The sequence below is a fragment of the Drosophila nasuta genome, chromosome 2R (assembly GCF_023558535.2).
Source record: "Drosophila nasuta strain 15112-1781.00 chromosome 2R, ASM2355853v1, whole genome shotgun sequence".
In the NCBI taxonomy this organism is placed as follows: domain Eukaryota; kingdom Metazoa; phylum Arthropoda; class Insecta; order Diptera; family Drosophilidae; genus Drosophila; species Drosophila nasuta.
In genome coordinates this window covers 15,550,327-15,571,400 of record NC_083456.1, presented here as the reverse complement: position 1 = coordinate 15,571,400, position 21,074 = coordinate 15,550,327, and the positions used below count along the sequence as shown (strand labels likewise).

General features: G+C 38.3%; 3 protein-coding genes across 3 annotated transcripts in view; 2 read left to right on the top strand and 1 right to left on the bottom strand.

Annotated features, from left to right (window-relative positions):
* Nucleotides 1-3,228: 3,228 nt before the first annotated feature.
* Nucleotides 3,229-13,987, top strand: LOC132786349 (elongation of very long chain fatty acids protein 7). Its single transcript, XM_060792861.1, has 6 exons — nt 3,229-3,649; nt 5,798-5,988; nt 6,082-6,162; nt 8,042-8,204; nt 8,264-8,400; nt 12,988-13,987. The coding sequence occupies exons 1-6, from the start codon at nt 3,502-3,504 to the stop codon at nt 13,279-13,281; spliced, it is 1,014 nt and encodes a 337-aa protein (XP_060648844.1). The 5' UTR covers nt 3,229-3,501; the 3' UTR covers nt 13,282-13,987.
* A 1,036-nt stretch (nt 13,988-15,023) lies between these two features.
* LOC132787257 (dedicator of cytokinesis protein 3) overlaps nt 15,024-21,074 on the top strand; it is a 29,175-nt gene continuing 23,124 nt past the window's right edge. Inside the window, exon 1 of the mRNA XM_060794188.1 lies at nt 15,024-15,835. Coding sequence (XP_060650171.1) covers nt 15,802-15,835 — 34 coding nt within the window. The 5' untranslated portion in view covers nt 15,024-15,801. The remainder of the gene's footprint in view (nt 15,836-21,074) is intronic.
* Nucleotides 20,942-21,074, bottom strand: part of LOC132787259 (exosome component 10) — a 43,701-nt gene continuing 43,568 nt past the window's right edge. Inside the window, exon 6 of the mRNA XM_060794191.1 lies at nt 20,942-20,953. The gene's annotated coding sequence lies outside the window, so the exon portion shown is untranslated. The remainder of the gene's footprint in view (nt 20,954-21,074) is intronic.

Below are 21,074 nucleotides of genomic sequence, written 5' to 3'. Positions count from 1 at the left end.
TTGTGCTTGTGCAAACTTCAATTGATCAATTACTATACATATGTATGTTATTAAAGGGTTATTGTAAATCGTTTAAAGATAACTTCGTCATCAACTGGAAATTGTGTCGTGTAATTACAGTTTAAGTAGAATGATCAAATGACCAGCTTGGCTTAATACCTGTTTATTAATTTCTAGCAATATTGCAGTAAACTACTCGCTTTTGCTTTTGAAAAGTTTCCGTTATCAATGATAAACAGCAGCGGTCAGTGGTCAGAAAGTCAGCAATTCAGTAATTCAGACAGTTCTCTTTCCAGGCTATGTAAAACCCACACCTGAAACACGTTGTGTTAATTCAATTAGAAACTTAATGGTTTTGAGTGTGCTTGCTAATTAAAATTATTGCATTATATTACCTATTATATTCCATGTTTTCGTATTTTTGACAGCTTTTACAGATTTTATAGCAATTTAATGAGAGTGCAATTTTGTAGCATGACTTTGATATTATATTCCATTTATTACGTCATAAAATTATTAAGAGAGTCGAAGAGTTCACTAGTGTTATGACAAATTGTATTAAGATTTACAAATTTTAGCAACTGCCAAAAAACAGTGTCTTGGTTATTAATCAACAGAGGTATTTAAAGCGAAAAGAAACAAAAATAGATAAATTAACTATTAGTTAGGAGTCAAAGTGTTTTGCCATTGGCTAACTGGAGCTCACAAAGCGACGGCTTTATTGTTTCACTATTATGCATATTTATCATCGAACTTGGTCAGCTGTTTGTCCACTATTCGGTTTGACTTCCGACTACCGGCATCTCACCTAGACCTAGACCATGAAATGAAACATCGCGACTCCAACAGCGAAGTTCGCGTTACATTGACTTGCGTTGGGTGATCAGGCCAAAACCGTTAGCAAGCATAGCACAGCACAACGCAGCAAATAGCAGACACATAGCAATGACTGCAATGTCATCCTGACGTCATTGAGCCCAATAGGTTGGCACTTGCAGTCGCATTTGGATGTGGCAGCTGTCGCAGCAGTAGCAATCGCAGCTGTGTCTGGGTCTGGGTCTGTGGCAGTAGCGAGCATGGCCATAATAATCAAGCCAGAGGTCGAGAGCACTTTAAAGAACAATTTGTCAGCGTCGTGTGTTGTGTTAATTTGTCAAAAGAGCTCTATAAAAATGATTCTCTGTAATGGAAGCAGTCCAGCAAACAGCCCTCCACAACAGTCAGGCAGTCAATTTTTGTTGCCACGCTCATTTCAATGGCATAATTAAGATTTTTATTTACATAAAATGACAACCGATTCCGACCTCGTCGATGGTATCGCTGCACGTCCGCCCTGGCAGGGTTTTTGCGCTATTCAGCATTGTCACACGTTGCTGCCTCTTGGCTCGACTCTGCCTTAAAGTCTGGTTTGGATGTTGACTAGTTTTTGTTTATTTGCTAGGCTTAGATTTAATTTAAACTATGCCCAGTAAGCTGGATCTATTTAGGACTCCGGGACGTGCCAATTTGCATTCGCTTTACTCATCAATATGCAAATTGGCTCACGCCAAGGGTGTCCACAAAGAATCTGGCTTGGAGACATCATCGTACGATTGAAAAATATGAATGGGCAGCGAAGATTTTAAAATTAGATTTGAGCTAACATTAAGGGAATCGACCGCACTATAAAAATTTCCTGTTTTTTCGCTTGTTTTATTGATTTTTTACTGTGCACAGTGACACCAAGTGATTTGTTATCAAAATTATAAACAGCTGTCTGCAGCAATTAATTATCATCAGAGCGGTACTTTTTTCAGTCTTAAATAATTGTCATTGCTTTTACTTTTAACACAAAAAAAGAGTGTAATAAATTACAAATTGATACAAGCCCAAGGTGCGCAGTTCAAATACGAGTCAAAATATTTTATGTGAACCTGTTCTTACCCCTTTTGATATACTATTTATATTGGAGAGCAAACCATCAAATTGTGGCGAAATTAGCATAGCATTATATACTCAAGAAATATATAGAAGCCACAAAACAAAAAGTCTTGTAAAAAATAAATTCGAAGAGACTTTGACAAATGTTTAAATAAATGAATTTGTTTTTCATTTGCAAATGTTGCACATCTTCGTTAGAATGTGAAAGCCCAAATTAATTAACATTTAAGCAAAACTTTCAAATAGTTCAAAAATGAATAAATATTGATAATAAATCTTCAATTTACATCTGTAAATATGACACTCTTGACGGCCTTCGTTAGCCACATTAGCGGAGAGTCGTTAAGTTAAAGTACTTTTTGCATCGTACGACTCTCTCGGCGTTTAAAAATAGATCAAAGATTGTAAGTATATAGCGAAGTGATCGCCATTAAATTATAAGTCGTAAAACATATCTCAAATAGGAGTTCAATCATCTGGTTTGGTCGGCTTAAGCAATTTGGCCATTAACATAAAATGCTTTTGATACGAATTTAATTGATACGATATATTGCAATAAAGTTGTGACCTCCTTCCACGTGTGTGTACCAGTACATTGACCCATATATGGCAGACTGCAATCTGTCCAGTGATAACATCATCATCAGCGGGTTGGCAGCCGCAGCAGTAGCAGCAGCCACAGCCACGGCAACATGGGCAACATCAACAACAATAGCAAATAATGCAAAAGTTGAATGCCATTCGGAACTTACTAAATAAGCCAACACCGAACGCCAAACACCACCACGAAGCGTTTGCTCAGTGGGCCAAGCGAAGCCAAGCCAAACTCACACACACATACACACATCCACACAGAGAAGCAGTCCCACACACACACACACATGTAGAGACAAAGCTCAGCTCAGCTCAACTTAAATTGAACGAAACTTCCGCTGTTCTGTGTGGATGTTTGAAATGTTCGTTAAGTTTTTTTAAGCAGCCTAGCGAATCTACAACTATTGCGAGACTTGGCATGTGTGTGAGTGAGTATCGCTGTGTGTGTGTGTGTGGAGGGGTACGTACTAGTTGCAAAGCAACCTCTGCGTCGGCGTCGCTGCCGCTGTCGCAGTGTCTGCTAAAAACTTACTTTATCTTGTGATTGCTGAGAAGTTTTAGATTCAGTTGAGCATAAACATTTCTACGGTGCGGTGGTTGATTTCTGGTGGCTAAAACAATCAGATGCGTTAAGCGGAGTGCTTCTAAAAAAAAAAAACTCAAACCAGATCAATTCTAATATATAATATATATATATATATATATTTATATATATAATATAAACAACAAACGAAATAAATAAATTGTGAATCTTGAGAGTGAACAGAAATTGTGCTCAGACTTTGAGCTTAAACTCGATCCAACACAACAAACTTAACGAAACAGCATGACGTATCCTGTTAGCAGCTAAAACCACCTACATACCGATTGTACCGATTAATCGAGCCCCATTTGCATACATAGGAATAACAAATCGAACATAAATCAAAACTGCAACTGCAACAGCAGCAAATCACCTCGACTATTAATCAATTACGATAAGCAAAAATGAATTATTACAACAGCAGCACACGGTTCGACATGGTCGTGGAGATCGCCAACATTGCGCTCGATGAGTTCAAGACCCACCATATAACGCGCAACTATACGGGTCTGGTGCAGCGCTACTATCAGCTCGTCGAGGAGGATTACGGCGGTAGGTCTACATATAAAATTCAAACGTTGCTGCGCTCGTGGCTTGTGGCTTCAAATGCAAAATGCAAATGCAGTTTATAGGTCCCCAACAACCATAGCCAAAGTGGGCTAATAAAATGAGAATAAAAGGCCCCCTTTAAGACCCATTTGTGTGTACAACTTGTTCAGTTTTTTAAGGCCTGATGTCATTGTCAGTCATAGCCGTGTCTGCCCTCTCTGCGTCTGCATCTGCGTCTGCGTCTACGTCAAATAAATTTAATAATCCGGGAAGTTAAACTAAACTACACCATAACATATAACATATACTACGGGTCCCATCTGCAAAGTGCTCGTTGAGCAGTTTACGTTGTAAACATATCATATTATAATGGCATAAAATATGATGAATTGCCATTTTTTTTTTCGTGTGTACGCCAACAAAACCATAACAAAACAAACTGCCAACAAAAATTGGCAAAGTAAAAATAACAACAACAAAAAATTACTATAGGCTAATGCGAATATACAAAAAATAAAAATGAAAACGAAAACGAAATGAAAATGAAAATAAAATAAAGCAAAAAAGAGAAGAAAAAAAACTTCTAGGACAATTAAAAAAGGTTTCTTTATCTACTTAAGTGCGACCTTGGCAATGCCAATTGTATTTTTGACAATTATTAACGTAATTAAAATGTATTTACATAGTTCATCTTAGACATTTTATGACGAGACGTCGACCGTCGTCATTTGTAGCTCGTTGCCGTGTGCAGCTGAGCATGTACAGTACACACACACACACATACGCATCGAATGTGTATGAACTACAACAATATTAAGTATTAACAATAGCAATAACATTGCTGAAGATGATGCATATGCCATGTACTCGAACTCTTTTTTTTTTTCTTACTTCGTTTTGTTTTCGCTTCAAACGTGTTTACAGCGCATACCACACAGACACAGACACACACACATAGTTTTTGTATATAGGCAGCGCATTGACATTCTTGACTGCCGCGCGCGGGTGAAAAGGTCAATGGAAGGTAGCAGCAATTAAAAGCAATGCAAAATAATGTACATAAGTGCTACTACCTGACAACGTGAACCATGCAAAACGCTGAAACGCTGCAAATGAAATAACAAAATATCCAAATACGCTTGACGTTCCAAGTCCATAACATGCTCGTAAATAAAAGCAAAACAAAAGACTCAGAGCACAAACTTGACTCAATAAAATACGCATTGTATTTCAACGATCCCACCCAAGCATATCCGATTTTTGTTATTTTGGCAAACTTTAAATCAAAAGACCTTATGCAGATGCTTTTTCAGTTTGCAAATGCGAATATATTCCATTCAGTTGGGTGATCTAGTTCGACATTTAACAGATCAGAACAAAGCTCAGCCACAATTATAACTTACGACGCCAATTTCAAGTAATTCAACGTGTTATTCTTGATAGCTCAATATTCATTCACTAAATGGACCACATGAACAATGCATCCTATAATTATTGTATTAAAACGTTTAGGGAGTTGCTTTGCAATTAATTTTAATTAGCATGGAAAAGTTTTGCAACACAAATGGAAATTGTACAGCTACAAATATTTGCTTTGAAATGGAAAACAACGGAATTAAGTTAGACAAATCAATAAGGAATTTTCGAAATGGGGTTTACTCTCGTTATTTATTCAGAATACGCACTTGTGACGACATTGGCAACCTGTTGATAGGCGTAAACAAATTCATTTATGTCTGTAGTTATTACACTCAGTAGTAGTTGCATTTAAGTGGAATAATTTGCAACTAGTAAATCCGGTTTGCATTAACCGATTATTGTTGTTGCGGTTTGACTAAACCCTAAGCACATTCAGCGACTAAACAAGATAATTGTCTAATGTAAGTTGCTTGGCAATACTCGTGGTCCAAAACGGCGTCTAAACAAAACAAATAAACAATCATACAATCACACCGGCAAATTGTTTTCGTTTTTTTCGCTATTTGCACGATTTCATTCATTCAATTCGTGTAAATTGGCATTTAGATTAACTCGCTGGATAAATCAACATTCAACTGCATTTAATTAAATGCCATTGACTCAGATAATCCACAAAGAATTCACAAGGTGTCAATTTATGGTAATTCATATCAATTTTCTCTTCATTCATAGACCCTCGTGCCAAGCGCTTTCCTCTGATGGAGCATCCGCTGTTCACATTTGGTCTGGTTGCCATTTATCTCTCCTGGGTGCTGGTGCTGGGTCCGTTGTTCATGAGAGATCGGAAACCTTTTCAGCTGCGCCGCACCCTCGTCATCTACAACGCCTTCCAGGTCCTGCTCAGCGGTTATATGTTCTACGAAGTGAGTTATCTACACATCAAGAAAAAAAAAGCAAAAAAAATTTGACATGCGAATTTGATATCTTAATCTTTGATTGTTCTTTTATGATTGCAGCACTTAATGGCGGGCTGGCTCAACTATTATAATCTGAAATGCCAACCGGTTGACTATTCCGATGGTCCCATGTCTAAACGCGTAAGTCCTACAACGCCCAATACTTTCTAAGCTCAAGGCTGATTGGAATTCGCTCATAAATATTTCAAGTTTTTGCTAATCATCAATTTGACTATTTCTCTTTATTTTTATATTTTTTTTTTGTGTATGTGATTTTAATATCAATTCATAAAAGTTTAACTTGTCTCACAAGTTCGTTGGCTTTGCCCACTTTAAAGAGTTGAGTCATCGTCTAGGCGAATTCAAGTTCAGTCACTTCTTAAAGTCTCAAAGTTCATTTCACAAATAATATTCATACTTAATTATGGTCTAGCGTTTAATTCATGCTAAAAGGGCAATTGAAAGTGCGTTTTGTTTTTACACGGTTCTTGTTGATCTTCTAGCAATTTGTTACGCCTGTTAATTCCATTGTGTTTGCCTTCGAACAAAAAGAAACTCTCAGCAATTCAATTTGTCTGCTCACTTAAAAAACTGAAAGGAAAGCAATTAAATATACGTATATTATGATATATTTAAGCATTCGACATTTAGAGTTAAACACATAATTTGAAGTCAATTTTTGACGCGCTTTATATCTATATTTTGTTAACTCTACGGTTAAAAGATCGTAAAAGTCATAACCAAAGTGCAATAGCATACCCAAAAACGCCGAAAAAAAACAGTACACAATGCACTGAGTCAAGGTTGTTGTTTATTGTTGAGCAGTCAAATTAACACCATTTACAATACTCGCTCGCACTTACAATCAAACAAACATTTTGTCGGTCATTTCATATTATTTGAGATGCAGAGATCACAACTCTGCGGCCCTCGTCCAAATTCCATGTAAAACTATCAAAACAAGCGCGGCGTTTGCACAACAAACAGCGAGCACGTCATGCCCCAAAAGCATAATCCTCTCAACACTCTCAACACTCTCGATACCCATCGATGAGTTTCACATCCGTCCCGAGTTTGTGTTCAACCTGACCAATAAGCCCAGCGACAAGTCAAGTCAATAAACCAAGCAAGCCAACGAAGGTCAGTCACTAATTTGGCATCATGAAACCAGCATATTTTCATGCCGCATGGCGACAAACTCTTTGGTGGCGACTCTTTGACACCTTCGTGTGGATTGTTTACATTGCGCATACGCAGCGTGGCCAGCACGAAAGTTGCCAACACAGCGACAACCGACAAGCGACGTCGCAACGTTGAAATTCTTGCCGTACTATAATTCAATCTCCAAAATTGTTGCCAATGTCATGAGTATCTGAATTTTGCGGGGCGCATCATTCGTTGCGGTCTAAGAACCGCAAGACAAAATGACCTTAGATTTAACAACCAAATGGTTGCATTAACATCCGGTTATTACCATTGAAAATTGAATTAATTAAATTATAAGTTTTGCAAGAAATGATTCTGAACAAATTGAATTTGAATTATTTAGCTATTTTAAATACTTTTTTATTGCTTGTTTATTAAACGTAAACTTGCAAATTCGATTAATTGAATGCGCATACCTCAATAAATTTGGCAATAATCACTTTACTTTTTAATTGTCAATTTTGCAAGAATTTTGTCATAGAAAAAATCAAATTCAATTTTGTATTACCTTTTTGATTTGAATTGAATTGTGCTAAACTCGTTTAGGTGTCGCTTACATCTGGTTATTAACTGGTGAATTTATTCCGAATAAATTGCCAATTCATTGTTTATTTCGTATAGAATAAAACAAATTTATTATATTTTGACTTCTACATTTATTTTGAATATTTCAAACCCGTTTACTTCTCGCTTACAACTGATATCTGGTTATGGAATAAATTACATTTGCCCTAAAATTATGGACATAGAACAAATTGAATTAAATTACTTGTATATTAAACTACATATTCTCCTTTATTCTTTTTCCCTTTAGATGCTGAACTTGTGCTACATTTACTATCTGTCCAAGCTGACTGAGTTCGCAGACACAACGTTCTTTGTGCTGCGCAAGAAGTCATCGCAGATCACGTGGCTGCATGTCTATCATCACTCGGTGACGCCCTTGGAGACCTGGGTGTTGGTCAAGTTTTTGGCAGGTGAGTAGCCAATATTGGAAGCATAACCCGCGGCAAAGATCTTAGTCTCGTTGTTGCAGGCGGCAATGCGACATTCCCCAATCTGTTGAACAACTTCGTGCACGTTTGCATGTACTTCTATTACATGATGTCGGCCATGGGTCCCGAGTATGCCAAGTTCCTGTGGTGGAAGAAATACATGACAGAGCTGCAAATCGTAAGTGTGGACAGTGATACATTATTATTATCGAATCAGTTCCAGCATAGTTTCCAAATGAATGTAGTGTAGTGTCTATGTAGAAACACTGATAGTTGCTATATAGAAATAGAAACTCGTTTAGAAGTTTTTGAGATTTGTGTTGAATTGGCATAGCCGAAATATTTTTGTCGCCGAATCGCACACAAACCAGTTAGACCTGACCTGAGGCCTGGCCTAGCCTGGCATCAGTGTCTAAGTCTGAGTCTGAGACTGAGTCTTAGTCTAAGCCTGAGCCTGCGCCTGTAGCTATGGGTGTCTGTGTCCACTGCATAATAAAATGGTATATTATACATGTTAGACAAATGCTATTGCCAACAGACAACAACAAATAATAAAACTGCAGCCGCAAAGCCAGAAAATTGTTACTTAACGCTTCTAACTGTGTCTCTGCAACTGGCCAAAGCAAATGACACAGACGCGCGCACTCGATCGCAGTCAACGATTTTTTGACTGCAAGTGGAAGTGGTTTTGCACGATGTGTTTGGCTAAAAGACACACACACACACACACACACAAACCCACACGCTTACAGTTAGTCAACCAGTTAGTCAAAGGCCAAGTTGGATTGCAAAATCTGAATTTGTTGTAATCATCACAGAGCTAACTGTTCGAACGGAGTTCATTGCGCCGCCAAAGACGCTGAGCTGTCACTTTCGTTAATCGAACGCCCCAAAAAAACAATAAAAGACAGAATACAAAATCAAAGTAAATTATACGACCTGCTTATTAACTACTGGTAGACAACTATTTGCTAAAAGCGAGTGTACATATCGATCTAAGTAGATCTATGTTGACCAGTCAAGTGAGTTTTGTTTTTTGTTTTCTGTTTTCTGCTCATTGCATTTACTTTCAGCTTTAGTTTTAGATTTCAATTTTGGTCGAGCAGTCTTTCCGTTTTTCTTGGCATTTTGCGCCACTCGACTGATTTTGCAGGTAGTCTTCTAATGTGGATGTGTGTAATTGAAAGACCAATTCCAATACATAGATACTTACATACATACACTCGCATGACATTCATCGGTGAATAAGTTTCATTGCAATTTGTGTGTTTCGAAATTCTTGAAACGCATAAAACTTGCCAAGTTTAGTTAGTTCTGCTACTGCTTCTCTTGTTATTGCTGCTGTTGTCAGTGTTGTCGATGTGGTTGCTGATGTTGTTGTTGCTGTTGCTGTTGCTGTTGCTGTTGCCGATGTTGTTGCTGATGTTGTTGCTGTGCTGGCCTGCTTCTACTATAAGTAGCATGCATGTGTGAGTCTGCTTTACCTTGAGGGGCACTCAACTCCACAGTTGACTTGTCAAACGTTCGGCAAAAGCACACATTATACAAGCTCTGATCGTCGTCTATATACAAGCATACATACAAACATATAAGCTACGATATATACACGATTTGTGCCGCATGCCCCATGACGTTGTTTTATTCGAAGCTACGTTGACATTTTTAATGACACTGCACACGGCAATCAAATGCTAAGTGGATAAACATCTAAACATGGGCGCATCTTGCATCTAATTTAGTTGCCACTGCAACTGCAACTGTTGTTGTTGTCTCTGGATTGCCGGTGCAACAACAGCAATGTAAACATGCTCCAATTAGCCAAGAGAGACGAACAAGTTTAAGTTCCCATTAGGCAACCGCCAATCGACACCGCAACACACACAGCAATTGTTGTGTTGCACTGGTCACTGTCGCTACCACCAGCTTGTTGCTTGCTTGTTGCAACATCCTTGCTTGCGCTTGCGCTTAGTCCGGTGCGCCAATTCCACCAAATTGCCACACTTTAGCGCGCCGATCCGACCAGTTTCGATTACATTATCTTTGGCCTGGCATTCGCCGCCACTTGTTGCTGCTTTTGCTACTCGCTTTGCTGTTCCGTTTTGCGGCAATGAATGTTGCTCGTTGAGTTACGCTGAGCGTTCACTTTTATGCGCCGCCGCAACTTTGCCGAACTTGCCACACCGTGAGTGTCTATGTCGACGACTGCCAAGTTAGCCAAGCCAATCCAAGTCAGCCAGCAGGCAAGCAGGCAAACAGTCAAACAGTCAACCAACCAGATAGTCCAACACACAACTACTACTCAGGCGTATCTGTGAGCCAAATCCAACTTGGCAGTGCAAGTATTTGTCTAAGAGTAAAAGTCAACTCAACCCGGCAATCTGCCACTTTCAGTTGCCACCAGACTCTGGGTCCACACGTTTTAGTTCATATTGCAAGTGCAACAGCAGCTTTGTTTTTATTTTCGTCGCCGTCTTCACAGATTGTGCAACAGTTGCTGCAGATGGCGTCTATCCAGCAGCTGGCACAGTGGTAACAATAGTTGACACTAATTGTCACTAGTTCAGCGCAGTTTTATAGTCAGTTTCTCTTAACTATAATTTCCTGAGGAAGGTAGTTTTTTTTAAGAATTAATCGCATTAGAAACTAGATTAATTGGGTGCTTTTCCATTCTGATTCTGAGCATACGAAACTACCTAAAAAATAACTTCCCGAAACACAAGTTGTCTATAACCTGTTTCATTGAAAGAGCTTTGCTTGTTTGTCTTCTGACTTATTTATAAGAATTTATCAAAAATCAAATTCAACTCTTTCAATTTACTGTCACGTCATGAGCAGCAAGAGCGGAAGTAAAGTTGATAGACTTAACAGATTCTTCTTATTATATTTCGAAGAATGACTATTAACTTTCGGTTTTCAAAAAAAATAGCTGGCTATTGAAATTGTAATTTGCTTATCAATAAATCTTCATTTAACGAATCACTTTCCAATTAATAATAATAATAATAATCGATTGTTTTCGGATTCTGTGACGTTATCAACTACCGGTTTGCTATGAAAAGATTGAATTGTCAATACAATCGCTATATTTAGTTAAAAATTAAATATGTTCTATGTATTAGAAATTTAAACAGAAAATTACTCAATTGTTAAAGCTTTGTTGTTTTGTTAGAATTATCTACAGATAAAACGTTATGTTAAAAATAAAATGCTTCATAATTATTTTCATTCTTTCTTCATTTACATAAACTTAAAGCTAAAGTTTTCTAGAAGAGTTGAGCCCAATGTTAGGAGGGACTTTAATGCTGTCCACTATTTCAATCATATGAGCAACCCCTTGATGCACTTGTGCATACACACACCCCACACACCTGCACTCCAAATGCTCTTGAGTGTATGCAAGTGTGAGTGTGTGTAATGAAGCGTGTAATCGGCTCTCAGCGCTTAAGCAAAAGTTGGCCAAAAGCAAACTGACTAAATTTTATTCGTCCAGCCAAATGCAGCCCACTGTCTAAGCAGGTTGTGTGTGTGAAGCTTGTTATTGTTGCTGTTGTTGGCTTTGCTGCATTTTGCGCTGCAGTGTTAATGGCAATTGCAGCGCATGGTTGACCAACATGTTGCTCGTTTTTTGTAGGTCACAAAAGAAGCGGCGCACAACGATGAAAAACCACTACCAAAAAAAATACATAAAATAGTAAAACATGAAAAACAAAAAAAGCGTAAAAGAGCGAAAATCAGCAGAACAAATAAGTGGGCGGTAGCCGTGCGAGATATGGGCGTGTGTGTGTTGCATTATTAGATTCGATACGGTTGTCTCCTACAACGGCTGCTGTGCTGACTGATTGCAAATTAAATTATTAAAATACAATAAAAATGAAAATTGGTTACTATCAATCGATCGATAACAAGCTTAATTATAGGTTCTATAATAGGCACACTTAAGGGGGCGGGCGCCAAAAAGGTCAATGGAAGCCGCAATCAAAAGACTTAAACAACGAACTTGTTAATGCAAAACAAGAGGCAGCGAATTCAATCAGTCAGCTCAGTCAGACGTCAGCCAACATGATTGGCAGGCTAAGCAGACAGGCAGACAGACAAAAGCAGTCGAAGCTGACAAACAAGTCAAAGTCATGTCAGAGCCAAAGCTAGACTGAGAGGCAGCAGATTATTATTGGGGTCTCGCTCTATAGCGATATTTACTTAGCATAACTGTTATTACCACAAATTGCAAGATCTATACTCACCTAAGTGATGTGTGCTTTTTAATGTGTAAATGTGTATGTTGTTTGTAAACGCTTTTTGATTACCTTAAAACGCTCAAGGGTGATCACACAGCCCATAGGAGCTTAATTTGCCATTTGTTGCCATGTAATTAGAATCACAGCCAAAGTGGCCACACCTCATGGCTTGTAAATCAACACGGGTTGTCGTTTCAATTTCATTTTTAGTTCCTTCCGTTTTGTTTATGTAATGTATAATCTATCCCGTGCCTTGATTTAATTTCAGTTCTAAGCATTTTCTCAGAATTCAAAACTGAAACTGATTCCCAGCGATTATCAGCATTCTATTCTATTTGCCAGCTCTTCATGACGTCTATATAATTATAGTCTATAAACTATTATAAAGTGCTTACAATGTATAAACTTGCTCACAATAGCTGTTTCAAATGCTGGCCCCATATATTATAAGTAGTACTTTAGTTAACCATCAACCTTTGTGTCCTCAACCTGCACTCAATTAATTGCATTTTTTCTACTCTCTTTAATAGGCGCAATTTGTGCTTTGCATTGTGCACACGGTGCGAGCGCTATTCAGCAATCAGTGCCAGTTCTCCAAGTTCATCTCGGCGCTACTGCTGCTGAATGCATCCATCTTTTTCTGCCTCTTCATGAACTTTTACATGCAGAGCTACAAGAAGTCCAAGGCGAAGCAGTTGACTTCGGAAGCAGCAGCGTCGACGGCGGCGGCGGCATTGAAGGCCGATAGCAACAATAACAATGAAGCCAAAGCATTGCAACAGGATCATCATCAGGACTCCCCAATGAAACTGAAGGCGCATTGAATGCGATACTCGGAAATTCTTCCAAGGAACACAGAGGAGCTGACGTGCAAAGAATTTGTAAAAAGAATACGTACGATTGAAAATTGGTGTTGGTTAAAAGCAGGCAGCTGAATGTTTTGTGGAAGTAGTTTGGTACAAAGGTTTTACTTTAGTTAAAATGGGGAGCCATACATGGTTAGCTAGAACTGCAAAAGGCAACAAACAATGAACATAATACACAAATAGTAGAAGCACAACATAGGAAACCCAAGCTTTTGCCTAATAATGTATTGAATACTATTTTTTTTTTATTCAATTTGCTGCCAGGGGGTATAAATATATATTTTATAATTCTTTCTTTAGCTTTTGACCATATTGAAAGTTTGCTTGATTGCTTGTCATTTTAAATATAATGTTGCGTAATTAACCATGCAAGAACTAGGTCAATTTTAACGATCTGCTTAAGTCTATATATTATAAGTCATTTAAGTTTAGAACCTCCAAAAAAGAACAAAAATGCGCGTTATACATATTTAATTTGCTCAGTTGGCAAAATTATAGATCTTAAGTGTTAAGTGTAATGTGTATAGAAGAGTTTTGTAAATAGATTTTCGTATGTGTTAAATGTTAAATATTTGTAGCCACTAAGCATAGCCTAAGCCAACTAGTCTTAGTTACAAAATGCGAGCGAACAAACAGATCAATAATAAAAGTTAAGACAAATACTATAAAAGAATAACAGCGCACCTTCATTGATTGCTTAAATAATTGTGGCACATTTCAAATAGTTGGCTAACTAAACCAACCACTCAGACGAATGGAACCTGCTTCAAACTGGAGTCCACCAAGTACTTTTAAAAAAATACGATATGACAACTCAGCTGGAGAGCATATTTTCAGTTTAAAAGAATTAGTGTGAAACTTAGCTAAACGCTGGTGTTTGTCCATGGTGAATTATTAGCGCAACCAACTTCAAGCCAGTCGTAGCTTCTTGATTGCTTACAGAAAGCAACAGGTGGCGCCACCGCATAGCTACTATATAACGCCGATAGAATTTTTGAATGCATCTCATTTTCGGAAACGATAGATGGTGCAATAGTCACGTCAAGTTGATTAGTGCCTAAAACAGCCGCTATTACTTGCTTTGTTATCGAAACACCTGATGGCGCTATACACAATTGCTAAATGTCTTAAATTTCTTCTAGATGGCGATACATATAATTGGGCCTTGTAACATGTCACTAGGTGGCGCATATAGAAAGTTCTAATTTTTACCGCATCAAAACGTTTGAAATAAAATAAAAATATTATGGTTTTTGAAATAGTTTTTTCATGCAAAACATTTTAAATGTAATAAACAACAACAAAGTTTAATAATATTTTTTTAAGTTTATTTGCTTTATTTATAGTGGGCATTTTAGATGTGCAAATCTTCTTTTTGTGTTTTTGTCATTCAAACGCTTTCGCTATGTTAAATTTACATTCTGTAACTTACACATAACAGGTTTCTTTTCCAGACTGTTTTTATACTCTGCATACGGTTGTAAAGGCTAAATACACCAATAAATATGAGGGAGATAATATAATTACCCCAATTAGTTCCATTTAATTAGTTTCATTATGCAAAAATTAGCATACTTATATTATGGTGGGATAATTAATAAATTAACATAAAAAACTAATGCATGTAGGGTATCTCGTAAGCAAGCACCACCACACTGGCGCGTTGTCTTGTTTTAACAGCTGGCTGTTAGTCTTATTGGACAGCTGCGCGAGTGCGGTTGTGAGAGTGCGCTCTTTGCGGTTGAAATCGCGAAAGAAAAAAGAAAACGAAATTAACCAAATTGAATCGAAAGGCGAGGCAAAGGCGAAGCAATTTCTCGACAGCCAAACAGAAGAATATTATTTATTAGAGTAAAAAGCAACAAAAAATTTAGCGAGAAAGATAAACGGTTGTCCCCGCTTCCCCTTGCAAAAATAATCTCTATTGATTTTCGCGACGACAAAAGCAAGCATTTCTAAAGTTTGTCCAATAAGAGCAAAATATAATCAAAATTCGTCTTGTTGGACAATTTGCCAATTTCCCAGTGCTCGCTACCACAGCACCGACAACAACTACAACAGCAGCAACAACAATGATGTAGATAGTGTGCTGCTTTAACTAAGTCGAGTAATAGCGTCGTTAGAGTGCAAACACGATCGAGTGCGCGCGATAAATGCAATAACAAACAACAACACCACATGCAAAAATTCATCACTGCAAGTGAGAGTGTGCGTAAACTTGTGTTTGTGCCTGTGTGTGAGTGTTAAATGTGCTTGTGTGCAAGCGTCTTTTGTATTTAAGAAGATGCAAAAAGCAAAACCAAATATGTGTTCAGCGAATAAAAATTGTCATTGAAAGTTAGCTCTCCTAAAATAAGAAAAAAAAGAAGCAAATCAACCGGCAGCAGGACGACGGCAAAGCTTTGGGAGTGGCCTTGGACTGCGTTTTAGCCAAAAATTCCAATTGGATTTCGACAACACAAGAGCAACACAACAAAAATGTGGATACCATCCAACAACAAATACGGCGTCGGTAAGTAAAACACTGCAACAACAAAAAATTGCGACCCTCCATTTGCTGACTGTGTGCGTGTGAATAAAAGAGTGTGTGTGTGATTGTCCGTGCATGCGTATGTGTGTGTGTGTGTATGTACGTGGCTGACTGTCCACATCCCCCGATTTTTGGCCTTAGCCCAACGACACCCCCTTCAGACCCCGGCAGGCTTGTTGTAGGGTGGTTGTGTGGGCGGGGTGGAGAGAGGGGGGCGCTGTGATGCGTCACGTGCGCGGTTACATCGCTTTTGTTATTATTGTTGCTGCCTTTGTAGCGCTGTTGTTGCTGTTATTGTTGTTGCTGTAGTATCCCAACAGCGTTGATTCACCGCTTTTTTCCGCGAAATACCGTGCAGCAGCATCGCAGACAACCACCGCTACCCCCACTCCGCACCCACACCCGGAAAGGCGGAAAAGCGATTTTTCTACTTATTTTTATAGCATGCTGTTGTCCGCCCCCCCCGCTAGCGTCTACTGTTGTCATCATCATCGTCGTCGTCGCCGTCGCCGTCGTCTTTGCTACTTTTTCATTCAGAGGCAACTCAAAGAGATTTGTGTTTGTTGTTGCTGCTGCTGCGATTTGATGTGTTTATGTTTTCATTTACCCACCCGCTGCACTCTCCTCTCTCCACTCACCACATTCTCCAGCATCTTTCTCTCGCTCGCTCTCTCGCTCGCTCGCGTTGCCAATTGTGTGCCAGGTGTTGCCAATTTAAATGCCTCTGCAATTACCTGCCAAACACTGGCACTGTTATTGTGGCCGCGACTGTAACAGTGGCGTGCACTAAACTTGTTTTGATAACGCAGAAATAAATGTAGATCGCTGCCATATAAATCTGTATTGTAAGTAAGTTGTTGTCATTATTATTAGTGCTTTTACTGTTGCTGTTGTTGTTATTGTTGCGTTTCTCCGTTGTCCATTTATCTGTGTACATTGTATTTTCACATTATCTGCGCATTCGTCACACTTCTCGCTTGAATGGGAACGCTTAACAAATGACAATTGACTCTCTCAGAAGTGGAGGCTGGTCAGTAGCAGCAGTAGTAGCTTCACTTCCGTCTTCGCCTCCGTCTCCGCCTACATCTCCGCCTTGTGTCTTCTTGTGTGCCAGATAAGCAATAGTCATCATTTGTTATTGTTGCTCACTGCTTGCGGCTTGCTCCAGTTATCCAGTTTCGATGATTTGCAACATGGCAGGCGGTCAAAGTTTACACAAATCAATCAGTCAGGCATCATCAGTTTGCAGTTGGGTTCATGCTTGGGGTTGAGGCTGTTGCTGTTGCTATTTGGGGTCGTGTTAGTCCATTAGCAGTTGTCATTGTCGAGGCAGCAACATCAGCAACGCCCTAACCTTGCGCAATTTTCAGTGACAGGGCAGAGCACAGTGATCTCTCTCTTTCGATGAACGCCACGTGCTGGGCAATGACTTCATTAACATCCGCATGCCAGCAACAGCAGCAGCAGCAGCAACTCGTGCACTCTTTGTCTCCACTCCCCCTTTTTTTTATTGTGTGTGTTTTCTGTGCTGGTCGCTCTCAATTACGCAGTTAGTCAACGACAGTTTTTGGTGGTTGCATGCAACTGCTAAAGTTTCTGATGCGGGCAAACAGCAGCACAAGCAGAAGCAGCAGCCAGAGTACTCAGCGAACTGTTTGTGGCAACTTTTGCCAAAAAATTTCTAGACAGGCGAAGGCCGGATGTTGCCGATGCCTTTTCCAGTGAATTCCGCTTCTTTTTTGTGTTGTTGCTGCTGCTTCTGCTGCTGCTGCTGCTTGTTCGACTAGGGGCGAAAAATTCGTTCGTTTTCAACTTTAATTTAATATTCATTTTATGCATTTGGCCACTGGCAAACTGTGTCTGTGATTGTGTGTGTGAAGCCAGCGCACAAATTTGTGCAGCGTTTCCTTTTTGTTATGCAAACACACACACACACACACAGACACTCTCTTACGCACACTCATATGCGCATTAAATTGATTCATATCCATTGTTTAATATGCTTGGCGGCAACTTTGTGAGTACGACTTTAACATCGACTTGGGCTTCAGCTTCGGCTTCTACTCAACGATCCCCAACCCTCGATTTCCATCCGTTCAGTCCCTTCTTCTGTGCTTGTTGCCTTCAATTCGGCAGTTGTACTTCCATAATTCGTCTTTAACGATGTATTTATGATTTGTTGCCCACTATCGTGCGTATACTTAACTACACACACACACGCACAAGCGCACGCACACAAACTATACATAGATATAATTTATTGTACTTCCGATTTGAGTGCATTATCAGTCACTTTAGCCGGATGAGGCACGTTCGTGTTTTTGTGCTCGCATGTAAATGCAGCAAACACCTGAAATGTCTCTCTCTCTCTCTCTCTCTCCTTTCATCGATCCCCTTCACTTTAGTAGATAAGAGCGAAAGAGGAGATAAGTGCCGAATTGCTAATCGAAAGTAAATATATGAAATACTCGAGTACTTGATTATGTACATAAATAATTAACAAGTGTGTCGTCGCCTAATCAAGAGAAATCTATCAACAATTGCCGCCTATCTCTATTTTCAACATGAATTGAATTGAATATCGAGTGGTGGGTGGTCAATAACATACATATGAGTACATACATATTCAGGGGACGTCTGTAATCGTATATTTACCTTTATTTATTGTTAACCGCCGCACAGCATAAACAAATGTGCAAATGAGCAAACAATGCGACAAATATTTATATTGCGGTTTCGCTTGATTTTCATATTTTAAATACTGACAGCGTTATATTTAAATACGCAGACAACATTAAATAATAATAATGCAAGGCAAGCTGGAAATCTACTTTAAAGGTTATTTTATTGTGGAAAGAGCGTTAAAACATATATAAGTTTACTATAGTATGATAAATTATTATTACACTTATTTAATTTAATTTAAGGAAAGGTCAATCTATATTTATAGTATTGTAGAATTTTGATATTGATTTACAAGTATCCCTTCTGTGTTTAATTTTGACAGTGTATAATGATGATTCAAGAATTTACTTTCGATTTTATCACGATTGGTTCAATCAATCCTTTGTAGTTCAATGCATATGCCCCATTTGCATAGAGTATCCAAGCCATGCACATTGCATGTTTCACCAGCATGCTGACACGTCTGCCTTTGTATCTGTATCTGTAACTGAATGCGACTTTGTGTTCGAGTGTGTATCTGTGAGTATGAAAATATGATGTCAGCTGCAATAATGAAAAGCTGGAGAGAACTTTACAATATTTGCCAATCTCGAGCGAGCGAGAGAGAACTGCAAACAACAAACTCGCAACTGGTTCGTAAAGTATTGCGAATAAAAAAAACTCCTCTATTATTTAGCTTAATGACAACTGATTGACATTGAGGCCACATTTCCTGCTCTCGCACACAGATGATGTATCTGAGATTCATTTGGCTGTCGAGAGCAGCTTTAATCTTGCAGCGAGTTAAATGTGCTATTATTTATGCACATCTTTTAAATGTTGCATAATAAAATTGCACCAAGTGTTGGCACCGACTAATTAAATATTTCTTAGTTGCCAGCTTAGCTGTGAGCATTATACACTTTCTCCAGGGGTCTCTCTGGGGGATTCTCACACGTCGCAGCTTGACCCATTTACAATTTCCCCCTAAACATTGTGTTGGCCCTTCCACATAACACCGTGTGTGTGTGTGTGTGAAACAAAGCAATTAATTAATTAAATTCTTGAGCCCCAAGCGCGCTTTAGGGTCAAGTGTGAAGATTCTCCTTTGTGGTTTTGCCAACACTCCCATTACAATTCCCTTGCCGCAGCAAATTTTTACAGTTCCACAACTAGCAGTTGAAGTTATGGTATGCCATATATGAGTACTCTAAGTATTGTAGGTTTCGTAATCAGTGGAGAGCATGTGAGTGCAGTTGAACCTAGTTTAGGGAAAGTTCACTTTTGATGTGCTGTCAAATATCCTGGCTAACAGAAATATAAACATTCTCAGTACGGTACAAATAGAAATATTTCATCAAACTTACTTATTATCTGTAGAACAATGCAAGAATTCAAATAAATTGGATATTAATGTACAACTGCAAAATTAACAAGTAAGTTAGTTAAAGTCGAGTGTGCTCGACTGTTAGATACCCGCTACCAATTTTGAATAAAACCAAAACAGTGCAGTATTATTCGTAAAATATCCCGAATTAAAATACCGAAAACAATACCAAAGTTTATATATACTATAGAGTACAAAATATACCAGTTTGTCAGCCAAAGCAACTAAGGTTGCAATAAATATTTTTTGCTATACAAAAGTATTTCTTAAATAACTTCGACAACTTTTATCCGATCGCAACAAAATTTTCTTAAATACTGTAGTTATTGTCCGTACAAAAATCTCGAAAATAGCTTCGAAATTGTGCTTGATATTCCTGTCATTAATTTTAAATAAACTTGATCTGCGTGCAAACAAAAATTTTAGCTTCATTTATATAATCAAAAATAAAAGATACAAATAAAATTGAGTAATCTATAAATTTTGTAACTGTATATACAAAATGCTCTATGTTAATAAAAAAAATAAAATATTTTTTTGAAGCTAAAAGGTTTATAATAAGATAACCCAAATCTCAAGGTGTCTTCCCATTAATCATAATACGAAATGTATATAAATGCAATCAATAAAATTGATTTAAAATGATAGCATTTTTCTTAGGAATAAAGACTGATAATAATATTAAAAAAGCGCAAGATCTCTACCGATTAATACATTCTTTGTTTGTTTGGGTTATCTGGACAGTTCAAGCTGTCTTACATTTCTAATTTACAAACATTAGAACGCTGAGTTCAGAAATGTGAAGCCCCATCAAAATATTATACTATGATTGATGATGTCGAACGAAGCACTGTCTGTTTTAGTCATCTGTTCAACTGTTCTCATGCAAATTAATCCCCCAATTTTAAAGCTTTATATCTTTGCGCAAGATCACATTAAAAGCAATTATTTTTTGAATGTATCTAGATGTACTTAAATGAAAAGTATTCGTTGCTGAAGAGAGTATCTCGAGGTTGACATAAGGAAGTGCTGAGTTGGGTTCTTGTTTTAATCCATTTGGTGACGTTGCGGCAAATGTGAACAGAATGCCTTTTACTGTTTTGTTATGCTCGTAGTTGTGCCTTGGCTGCATTATTCCAGACACATGGGCACACACATCCTTACTCATGA

What these genes read in the sequence shown, in the direction of transcription:
- LOC132786349 (XM_060792861.1), top strand. Translation starts at nt 3,502, where the DNA reads ATGAATTATTACAACAGCAGCACACGGTTCGACATGGTCGTGGAGATC. An exon ending in CGTCGAGGAGGATTACGGCG is followed by an intron (nt 3,650 to 5,797) that starts GTAGGTCTACAT and finishes CTTCATTCATAG; the next exon opens with ACCCTCGTGCCAAGCGCTTT. An exon ending in GCGGTTATATGTTCTACGAA is followed by an intron (nt 5,989 to 6,081) that starts GTGAGTTATCTA and finishes TTATGATTGCAG; the next exon opens with CACTTAATGGCGGGCTGGCT.